Here is a 12,051-nt window from a genome sequence, read left to right on the forward strand (position 1 = left end):
CATGGAAAATTTGGGTTATGCTGCGTTTAAAATAACTTTTCCTGTTGACAGAATCTCACAATGCCATCTGAAAATGGAACAGAAAGAAGCAGCTCTGCCGTTACCTTTGCATACAGGCTGTCTGGGACGCATCACCGTGGCGGAGCAGCAGGCTGCTGCCTTCCTTCCCAGGATCCTGGCTTTTTCCCAGGGAAAACCTATTTTGTGGCTTATGGTTTTTAATTGAGACGTGAGTACAAGCGCTGGCGGTTAGAAACGAGAGCCCTGGTGCTGCATTCTTTTGTCTCGTGTGTTGTCCGTTGTTTTTTTTTTTAATAATCAAACCAGATAAACTTACTAAAAAATGAAATTCACAGACAAGAAATACTTTAATTAAATATTGTGTAAAATGAACATTTTTTTTTTTTTATACAGTTAAATATATGAAAAAATGTACAGATAAAACAATCTTATTGTAGGGTCTTTAACAGTAAAATCTACCATTTAGTGAAGCTTTCCGTTCGGAGACGATGAAGCGATGGCTGCTCTAAGTAATCTAAAACACAAACAGGTTGCAGTTATGAAGAAAGTTGCAAATGTTTTTAACATGTACACGTGACCTCTTCGTTAGCTCAGAACGTCATTAGACAAAATATAACTGAGGCAATTCAGTTCCAAAGTGACTTCTCAGGCTTTTCCACTTAGCTAAGCCTTATTGGTTATCACCAAAGAAACGCGCGGGGCGTTTCTTGGCTGTGACACACTGTATCATTCTTTTAAACCCTTTAATAAACACTTTACTAAAATGTGCATTTTTTTGCCCAGAAAGGAGAAAAAGAAAAAGGAAAAAAAAAAAAAAAAAAAAAAAAAAAAGAAAAAAAGAGATCCCTCCTTTTTGGTTCAAACCTTAATTCTGCTGCAGTTTGCAAAACGTTTTGCAGTGCTGCATTTGCAAACCATTTAGTGCAAAGTAAAAGAAAACCAGAAACATTTCTCACTATGGATTTGGCACTAACAGCCACAAAACACGATGGAGGTCATTCCAGTTTAAAAAGTACAGTCATCTGTGGGTCTATTACAAAAAGTTCCATAAAAAAAGCGAGAAACCGAAATAAACAAACCCCAGGCGTTTAAAAATCACGTGTGATCCTGATCTCGAGTGAAACTTTTCTCTGTTTTAAACAGTGCAGGGTTCGGGAGGATGCAGAGTGCAGCAGAAAATAGACACATAAAGGAGTGATAGAGTTGTACACCGGGTTTGTGCTTTTCTTTTACACCAGAAATCATCCAAATGAAGTAGCGGTTAACAATTGTGGTGTAAGCCTGTGATAAAACAGCACAAAAGTTCTTCAAAGAAGTTCACTTTTAAGGCATCGGAGAAGTTAATGTGGCAAACGTTTTAATTAAAACATCAGAAGTGAATTTATTTTAAACTTTTAGGCCTCTGACTTTTCCCAGTAAACACAGTTCAGCTACGTGGCAAAGTCATGGGTGGCAGCTAACAACGATTTGTTACAGCCTTTGAAATAAAACAAAATGGAGCAAACAAAAAGCAATAATAATAAAATAAACGAAAGGAAAGGAAAGGAAAATAAAGGGAATAAAAATAAAAATAAAGAAAAAGAAAGAAAGGAAAAAAGGGGGGAAAAAAAAGCAACCACAAAACAGATTCCTCTTTTTTTGTGGCTGTATCACATGCACATATTCTACTAGTATTCATTACAGCCATGTGGCACAAATTGGATTTGACTATACAACAAACAACTTCTTTTTCAAAATTATTTGTTCTGATAACTTAAAAATCATATAAAAATAAACGATGAATTTGACTTTTCCTCAAAAATAATAAAAAAAAGGGAAAAAAAAGAAAAAAGAAAAAAAAGAAAGGAAGGAACAAAAAGGATGGAAAGTCGAAATAATAGCAACTTCACCAAGTACAAATGAAATGCACGGACGCTGATTTACTTCAAAGAAAAACATGAAGGCAACTGCTGTTGGCTGAATGCTGTTCTCAGCATCACCATACCAGGCCATGACAAAAACCAATACATACAAGAAAACAAAATGATGAAAAGCAATATACAAAATTTCAAAGATAAATACAATATTTATAGTTGATATGTTACAAAATAAATTCCCTTAGTGACTGCAAGTGTTTATGTGAAAGAAGGTGTTGCGATGGGTAAGACTATTTTATTCCTTACAGGCTTCATAAGGAATAAAATTTGCTTTTCTAGATATTTAAGTGGATCTGAAAAAAATTCAAGACAAGTGTATAAATATTTAGCTACAACTTTGGCAAAATCACAAAAGTCTACAATTTTATAACCACATACAAAACACATTAGGGAAGAAGGATCTAGAAGTCAAAAGGACAATTTTCTGGTACAAGAAACATAGACTTCACAGTAGCCTAAGAATGCAATAGTATACAGTGCTAGCAAAAGTTGAAAAAATGTTGCAGATCACACTTGCTTAACAGGAAGCTCTAGCAGTGGAAGTATAGGTTTTTACCAACAGACAGTAGCAATTTTTTCTCTGTCAGTGTGCTTGTTGAAGGCAAGAGAATTCAATATCAAAGTTACAATTTCTAACTACAATAAGTTACAAAGTTCCATTTCATTAAGATGAAGTTAAGCAATGGTAAACCCTCCCGCGCCCACCCCCGCCCCGGTGTTTGTTCCGACCATATATTCATCCTTCTTCCAGTTTGATGGCTCATGACCTCCTTGGCCCCCTTTGTTCCACCACAAAAAAATATTTCACATTATAGAGATACACAACCATTGTGAATCTAGTTATGAGTACAGAAAAATGTTCGGAGGCATTTTTCATCAGTGTTTCATGATAATCAAAATGGTGCATCCACAAAGTTTCTCCCAACACATAGCAAGTACTAGACATAGCCAAGACGTAATCAGAAACTTTATACAAAATAGGCGTCGCTTTTTCCTTATTCTTCAGGACTGAGAAATGTGAAAATATGAGAAAAAATTCAGTCAATAAAATGGAATTGTTCATGAAGAAGTAGGTTGTTTGCATGTAGATTCTTAATAGTTTAAATAAAATCTTTAAACAAAGTCTTTTTTTTTTTTTTTTTTTTTTTTTTTTTTTTTGTAGCATTTCGATTTGTTGCTGATTCTGTTTTGAAGACACTGTTTCCATCAGCATGTCTTAATATACTAAACGTGTCCCCTAAGCCCATCCTTGAAGCTTGGCGCTACGGTAGGTAAACAAAATGACTTTACATTGGCGGGACTACAAGCCCGGACATAGCTAAAAGAAAAAGAGAAAAACCGGCTGTTATTGCATGCTGTAGAACAAGGCACGTCTGGGTCGCGGCGGGCAGACATGGAGCATCACATGGGGTGTCCCCATATACATGGCATGTGTATATGGTGTATATAGTGCAGCCCGTTGGCATCCAGCACTGCGTGGAGCGGAGGAGCGCTGCACAAATGCTTTCCCGACACAGCGCCCTTGCACCGTTCCAAAGGAGATCCCAACGCTCTTTTGCTGGCGGAGCTCTGTTAGCAGCCAGCCCTGGGGGACAGCCTGGCCCAGCAAGCAGAGCCCCGCAAACCTCCGCTTCCTCCCCAGAACCGGAGCCTGAGCAGAAAACCTCCATGCCAACGTTCTCCTAATTGCACTTGATCACAATAGCAGGGCCAAGCAAGTCAAGGACTCTCTAAGATCAAAGCCGAGTGCTGTACACCTGCTCTCAAATCCATACACCGACTGCTATAAAAAGGCACGAGATTAATATCCCTATCCCGCCATCTCGTTTTTTCCTCCAGTTTAACACTGAGATGCCAAAGCCTGCTGCTTTTTCTCCTGTTAACTCCTTGGTAGGAACATAATTTAGACTGTCTTTAATTGTAGCGTTGTTTAATTTTTGTCATAATGATATTTCTCATTAATTTATGTACAACAGATATTAATAAATTTGTTCTTGTAGCGATGTGAACTTCAATTTCTCAGTTCATTAATTTCAACAATATTAATTTATTTCAGATTCCCTGGTACAACTTTATGGTTTGGAAGACTTGTGTACACACACATTCCCGACGTAGCAGAGTCCCCCACAACAACCAGGAGCTACAGTTATAATTTCAGTGCATGTTTCAAACCTGAAGCGGGACAGAAGTCACACAACTGGAAACAAAACAGCTCATGAATGGTGATTTATTTACAGAGACTGCTTCCAGCAGGAGAACTCAGTCTGCATCCCACGCTTCCATTGGATATTCAACAAGGTAAGAGGAGCACAGAGCTCTGGGACAGTCCTTCACAGGTTGGGTTCCCTTTCACTTTTTGGCCTTCCCATCCCATTGGGGAATGACTGTGCCATTCACCTCAGAGGATGGGAAGGGAAACCCCCACCCTGGGCACTTGTGACCATGAGAGCGCGTCCAAAGCCAACTGGAGATCTGTTCTATTACAATACAACCCCCAGCTACCCTGGAGAGCAGGATCAGCACAGGTCATCTCAAAATACATTGCGCTTCTGTATCCTGCATTCATGTTCAGCTGGTATCCATCACTTTGCTCCATGTCGGGGTGTTGGGGGGACATGGGCTGTGCCAGCATGCTGAGTACAGTGTGAGTGAGCAGTGCTCGTCTGCTCTGCTCTCTTTTCACATGAAAACTTTGCAGAAAAAAAAAAAGAATCCGGACTTTTCTTCCAGAAGTTGTGTGCAGAAATGCGCTAAGAGCACACAGATACCTGGCAATACTACCCTGTACGTTTTAATCACATGTTTATTGAAAGGCTCATAATTAGCTTCTGATTTAGAATCATAGAGCCATAGAATGGCCTGTGTTGAAAAGGACCACAGTGATCATCTTGTTTCAAACCCCTGCTGTGTGCAGGTCACCAACCAGCAGCCCAGGCTGCCCAGAGCCACATCCAGCCTGGCCTTGGATGCCTGCAGGGATGGGGCATATTTGTGAAAATATAGGTAGCTGCTGCATGCTTTTCAGGAGAATAAGGGCTGAAATCTTTTGTTTAATCTATTCAGCTGTTTTTGTCAAATTCCATCTGTTGCACAATGGGGAGGTGATGCAAAATCGTTGTTCTAGTCTTTTATTTCGCTATTTATTTTAGTTGTGACATTTGACAATCGTGAGTTGCTGCTCTCTGGTTCTTTCTGTGCAAATTGATAGCAAATGCCTCCCTAAAGAAAAACAGGGTGGCTAGTGTTTAAATAACAATAGTTTCAACTGGGGGGAGACCGGAAAATTAAGCAGGATGCAGTTTTAAAAGAATGTAGAGAACCTTTTGTTCTGCATTACAGTCATAAGGCTTATCCAGAGTGCGATTTCAAAGTCAATTACAAGAAAATTACAGTTGAAAACTGAATTCTGAACACGCTTCCAACTTTACAGCAAGGTAGTACTTTTGTGCAAAAAACCATATTTTATACCTTATACATCCATTGTTTTGAACAGGAAAAAGCTCTCTGCCCTAAGGAACCCATATTCTAGCATCCTGCTCTTAAGAAACATGGAAGTGCTTAACTTTCTGATCATAGGCTCTCTAATGGAAGTCATACAAAGTTAACGAGGTTGTGTTTTTTTTGGATAGGGCCCAAAGGCTCCATTCTGCAGGCTTACAGGAGCGAGTCATACTTGCAGTGCATCTCTCTCTGCAAGCTGCAGTTTCCAAGTTCTGACCCTAATTGCAGTATCAATTGGCAAAGGATGCATGTATTCACAACACAGCACGAGGAGGAATGGATCGTGAATGTAGCAAGGAAGGAGACTACACCTTAGCACTGATTTCACTGGTTTGTCTTCTTTTTATGCTTGTGAGTTTTTCCTACCCTCTTTCTTGAATCTATTTAGGAAAATATTGAGTCCCTATGTTGGTTACAGACCTCTCTATGGTCAGTCCTTGGCAGTCATCTCAGAAGAACCAAGAGCAGAATCTTTTTTGCACAGACAAATCCCACAGGGGTGTACTTAGCAAGAACTGCTGCAGTAAACACCCCAAAGCCCCATAAAAGCACTGCCCTTGTCTGTTGCATATAGGAATTTGCCATGTTCTCATCTGACTATCTGTTCACAGTGATAACAAACTTTGATGTGAAAAACGGGGAGTTGTATGGCCTGACTGTGTCAGCATGCTGATGCCTTGCCATAGCCAACCACCTCCCATAGCGCTGGGTGAAAAACAGCTGATTAGTTCAGAATTATGTAGGCAGAAAATGACAAGCAACGATAGAGAGGACATCCTGCTCCAGGTTAAAAGAGCACGTCATCCTCTGCTACCCAGATCCATCAGCTGCAGGGTTCACCTTAAAAACAATCACTGGTAACCACAAATTTTTTGCTTCTGTCTCAGTTTGACCCAGTGTCCACGGCCATTGCTAATGGTGCTTTCAGCTGTGCAGAGAGGCTCTGTTGATTGAGGACCACTGCGGTCCCGATGGTCTTCAATATTCTGTGTTGTATTTTAACATACAAAATGTGGTCTGACGTGCTGATCAGAAAACTCTCGAGCCTCTTGTACAGTGCTCACGTGAGTACTTAACCTTTAGGAAGGGCTCTGTGTCAAACACTACCTAAGAAAATAGGAAGCAGAAATGCCCTGCTCTGCCAGCAGCTCAGACTGGGCAGCTCTGGTTGGATAAAAATGCTGATGCCCCTCGGCACGGTGATGAAGGCACTCACATGGATGTGTCAGGTGCAGTTTGATTTTCTCCCACACAACCCAAACCCACAGATTTTACCCCAACTGCCCTGTTCCAACTTTCCTCTGTGGCTGAAGTGCTACCTTGCATAAATAATCTGAGTTTTTGCCACAGCCTGGAAGTTGGTGCTGTAATTACCAGACCAGAAGGGCTTTCCTGATATTTCTCTGTGTCATTTTGTTCAACGCAAGATTTGGTTTTGCTGTCTCAGCAGGGTGAGGACAGCATGATTTTTTTTTCCCCAGATCAACACCTCAGCCATTTTCAGTTTGGCTGCTGAACAAAAAATAAGGGGTTTCTGCACGGCCTCTTGTTCAGTGCTCAGAAAGAGAGTAATTAAACTTTAAAAAGGGCTCTGTGTCCAACGATAACTAAGAAAATAGGAAGTGGAAACCCCCTGGTCTGCCATCAGCTCAGGCTGAACCTTCTAAGTGCCCTCGTGTTTTAGAAGCTTCACATGCTGAGTACTGCAGGGACAGCTCTGTAACACAACGGTTCAGGTCTCTGGGGTATGTAACAAAAAATCCTTAGAGCTTTAGCAGCACCTGCAGGAAGGAATTCACTGTGGGCAATGCCAGGTCTGCCGCTTGGGTCACAGCACCCTGAGCACGGGGACAGCTGGGCCTTCAGCTCAACTAAGTCAGCACTGGTGCACTCCAAATGGGCTGCCAGGATTTTACACAAAGGGCATTTTTCAGCTGAGGGTGACAGTGGATGATTACTGGGAGGGCTGGAGGTGCTGGAGGAGATTAGGGCTTGGTGTCTGTTGGGAATTGGGCATTCTGCTCACACTCTTCTGACAACCCCACTCTGCAGTTACCTAGATCTTATAAGCACCTGAAACCTTGGATAGCAAGTGGGAAGCCCTTTACTCGCCTACTGAAAAGGCAACTATTTAATTTTTATATTCATATATTCTTCTAATTTTTAAGCTTTATATTTTTGTATGGAAGAAAGTAGGATTATTTTTACAAATGGATCATCTTCTCTAAGAATACTGCTTATGCTTGGTCTGGTTTTCTATATACTGCAGCATAGTAAAGCTTCAACTGCAAAGACTTATGCAGTGGCGTAAATTGTTAATCTTATTACCCTTTTCTTTAACATCCACCCTATAATAATATTTGTGCAGCTGGATCCTCAGTCCTTCATTGACCTGAGTGCATAATAAGCTCTCAGATGCTATCTTCTCTGGACCAAGAAGTTACTAACAGGCTATGATACAGGGACATTCATTCTGAGACACTGGTCTGGAATGGTAGGACCGTTGGTGGGCAGTCAGTTCTGTAGGATGAGGTTTCTTGGAAGTGCCCTGAGGTAGATATCACAGGACACGGGTATCCAAAATCAGCAGGCAGCCTGGCAAATTGCAGTGTATGTCTTCACCTGTTTGGCAGTGAGTGCTCATCTTGTTATGGGTATTGTGACAACGCTATGAATAAATAAGAGTTACCTATCTTAGCTAAGAAAGTCAAGACGAGTCGCAGCCCCCAGGTGACACTGTCTGCAGCACTTTCTGATTTCCTGAATTTCACTGAATTGCAGTGCTGCCATGTGGGATAGGTTCTTTGTTTGGAGAACACAGGCAAGCAAACCTTTTCCATGATTGTAATGAATGGGACAGGGCTACCTTCTCAACTTTAAAATATGCCACAAAAGGGAACGCGTCTTTGCTCGTATTTCTGTTCTTCCACAAAACATACACTTCATCATAGTTCCTCCTGCCCCACTACCAGCAGGTGACCAATTTTCAAATTATTCATTGTGCTACACCACACGAATTTTATGCAGATTAGAAAAAAAAAAAGAGAGAGAGAAGAAATAGTTTGTAATTGCCTAATTCAGTTAAAATACTGGATATTCACTTATGGAAGTAACAAATGTAACACTAGTGAGTGAATTATGGCCCAGAGAGCATGCAAATCCACTGCACAAGTGGCTAGATGGTGCAAGGGAAGCTTTGCTCAATGAGTAAGAGCTTGATTTCTCCTAATTTGGAGCATTTGACAATACCTGTTGCATCTCATGTAAAGTGAGGAAATTGCATCACGTTACGCTGGAATGTTGCTGTCTTCAAACGTCCGTATGACTGTATTCAGAGATGTATAAGGAAATGCAAGGAGTAGACAAAACCTCCAAGAAGCATCAGGGGATACGTTCTTACTTTAATATTCAATGTACGAAATCTTGAGGGAAAATGTCACGACAACTGGAGTTTTCTGAACGGTAAGTATGAAAACTGGCCTCAGATCTGCTTAAAATCTTAGCATGTCATGTGTGCTGTTCTACTTCTTCTACATCACCATGAGAGCATCAGAAACCAAAAAATACAGTAAGGTACCTTTCTCCAACACAAACCATTAATAGTTTTAGTGTATGTACCAAAAAGCAATACAAAGAAAATTGAGAGATCCGGCTCACCTTGAAGTCCATTTCCATTTGCACTGGTGCAAGATGGTGGAGGAGAGGCTTGGGGCCTGACAACAGGAGCAAAGGCGCTCTTTTGTTTCACTGCAGAGATGACATTGGCAGGTGAGAATGAGAAAATGCCGTGTGTACTGCTACAGTTTGAAGGGAGGGTGACCGAAGAGGCTGCCATGGTAGGGCTTGACGGCACTACTGCAATAAAGCAAAAATAATCAGGACTCAGATTGAGGTTTTCACGGCAAACACGGAAAAAGAGAGTGATAGGGCCTTGCCTTTTAAAATATATATATATAATATATATAAATATATATTAAAAAAAAAAAGAAATGAAATGCCTTGGCTTGGCCACTCTCTGGATAACAGGCAAACTCTTTTGTGTTGGACTTTTGTTACAAATTGTGCAGTCCAATTTTTTTTTTTTTTTTTTTCTATCTGAGATTGTATTATGGCACAAACAGATCAATTTATTAAATTCATTTTTACGTCCAGCCTCCAGAGTCACCCCTCCTTTTATCCAGTAGCTCACGATATAGAAAATCAAAACAATGCAAGTATTTGATTTTGTAGTAAATATGAATCTATATGATGATGTGTTACCAAAAATAGACACTTACTGCCATAAGGAGAGTTAGCTGAGGAGCCATTAAGAAATCCAGGGGAACCTGGTACACCTAGATTGGGCATGCCGGCATTGCCATATCCATTCATGCTATTGCTGACTGTGTTGTAATTGGACTGCTGAGGAGTACTGCTCGGAACATATCCTCGCGGGGAAACACTGCTTGTGTTGCGACTGTAACCTACTGTGTTAGAAACCCCCCCACCCCAAAAAAATAATGTTATTTTATAATATAAACTTAGGGCTGGGGGGTTTCCTCATGCATCATATATTACACAGTTTTAATTGATTGCACAGCTTTGCTTTGAGTTGTCTGTTACTGCCCTATCAACTCTTGCAGTTTGAGATAACCTTATCACGCCAACCCTACTTAAATCATCTGCGAGCACTCTATGTTGTCTCTCCTCTTAGCATAGACAGCCAACAAAAGCTCTCTTCGATCCAGCTGTGTCAGTTTGCTTCGCGTTTGTCTTTAGTAGCAATTATCAACAGGCTTGAGTCCTGGTTGGTACCAACACACTGCGTGAACTTTCAGACCTTCAAATGCCAGAGCTGGCGAGAAAGACTTTATTGTTTGCAGTGAGTTACTTTAAAAGGCTGTTTTGGGGTCTTCATTTTATGATTGGTATTTTTATACTAACAATAAGCTGGCACTTTCGTAAGGTGTAGTCATCAGTGAAAACTAATTCAAGATCAAGCGCAGAATTTTATAAGGCTTATTAGCTTGGAAATGCATTAAAAGACAATCTCTTATAAGAGGAAAGATAGCAGAATCAGGATTTTAAACAACATTTTTTTCTATCTGAGCAATCAATTTAATAATTATGTTGCAAGCAAAAAATACGGTTTTGAACATATCCAATAATCTGGTCTCACTCCTTTCATTAGTATCAAAATTAATTTTAAATGCAATATGCTACATGCGTTTTCAATTACGAAATGTAAATTAAATCAACTATTTCTTTTATTAGTAACATATATGTCACACATGCTTATAAACAAAATACTTTACAATCACAGACATCAAATTAGATTTATCTGTGCAAATACTCAGAAACAGGTGGAGATACCTAGACATAATTATTTTATAATAAACAAACACACTGTATATTTACTGTGAATAATAAAGAGCTTTCTAGGCTTTGCCAATTTCTTTTTCCACCAGAGATGCTTTACGATAACAGTAAACAGAAGAACAGGAAGAATTAGGTATTATGAGAAAGTTAAAGATGGCATTTCATCGCGCGCTCAGACATACAACAAGGAGAGAAAGAGGTAGAACACAGCGCTGACATTAGCCAGTATTAATAGGCACTGTCCAAACACAGCCAACAAGGATTAACTCTTGAAAGCCCACATACCTTGGTCGTTAGCTTGTGATGTTTCTGAAACATTGACTGCTAGCTGGCTGCTAAACGAGTTCACTCCCATCATGCCAGTATGAGCAGGAGTGTTGGCTAGAGTAGGAATCTGGTTGTGATTGCGTGGCACGCTGTATAATGCTTCAGCAATGTCAGCTGCTCGTTTCAGAATGATTTCCTATAAAGACACAGAATGATTAGTAGCAGCTAGGAAACATTTGTGCAAAAGCTCAAAGTTCTCATCATGGTAACATCCACAGAAGAGATTCATGCAAAACAAAGGTAAGCCTGGGGATTTCGCTTGCCTCGAATTCACGTTTCTATACCGAACCACTATACAATGTGACGCCAATGCAGGATGCTTAAAGAAATAAGGAAATTAATACAAAATTACAGTTAAGCATTGTAAGCCATGTGCAAATTGTAAGCGCGTATTTTCTTCATCCAGCGTGGTAGATGTATTTCCAGCAGTTCGCAAAAGGCAGTAGGTTTTATTCGGTCTGTTTAGCAGATTTATTTAGGACTTCCCATTAGTCACTGTATATTTTGGACCGAATTCAAGGTTATTCTCTTGCCTTAATGATTGCTTATGCTTTTGGCACCTTACACTTAATTGCCATTTCTGATGGGCAAACTAGTGGTGAGAGGAGAATGGGAAGATGAAGCATTTCCCTCGGAGCATTGCATCACATCAGACTGCCCTCAAGGTGGCTGGCAAAACCACGCTGTGTACAGAAAGAATGCGTTGACACTTTGCCAGCTTTGCAAATAGCAGGTATTGATTTACATGTGTAAGCATGTACGCGAGAGCTGCACTGGTGACCTACCTGGTTGTTATGGGGCATCCCATATAGGGCTTCCACAAGGTCTGCTGCTCTCTTAAGCAATACTTCCTAAAGGAAAACAAACAGACTGCGTTACGTTTCACCGAAGGCGGCCATTGCTCCAAGGAAGAAAAAGGGTGTGATGA

General features: G+C 40.4%; 1 protein-coding gene across 4 annotated transcripts in view; it reads right to left on the minus strand.

Moving 5' to 3' along the window:
• Positions 1-3,223: 3,223 nt before the first annotated feature.
• EBF3 (EBF transcription factor 3) overlaps positions 3,224-12,051 on the minus strand; it is a gene marked incomplete at both ends in the record, with an annotated part of 110,247 nt that continues 101,419 nt past the window's right edge. For 2 of the 4 annotated variants that reach the window (XM_079536537.1, XM_079536536.1), the window contains 5 exons: positions 3,224-3,255; positions 9,096-9,185; positions 9,716-9,904; positions 11,082-11,259; positions 11,909-11,974. In XM_079536537.1, the coding sequence (XP_079392663.1) occupies positions 3,224-3,255; positions 9,096-9,185; positions 9,716-9,904; positions 11,082-11,259; positions 11,909-11,974 (555 nt within the window). Of the gene's footprint in view, positions 3,256-9,095; positions 9,294-9,715; positions 9,905-11,081; positions 11,260-11,908; positions 11,975-12,051 lie in introns of all 4 variants that reach the window. The other 2 variants (XM_079536535.1, XM_079536538.1) reach the window with 2 other exon arrangements.

Source organism: Tetrao urogallus, assembly GCF_951394365.1.
Source record: "Tetrao urogallus genome assembly, chromosome: 5".
NCBI lineage: Eukaryota > Metazoa > Chordata > Aves > Galliformes > Phasianidae > Tetrao > Tetrao urogallus.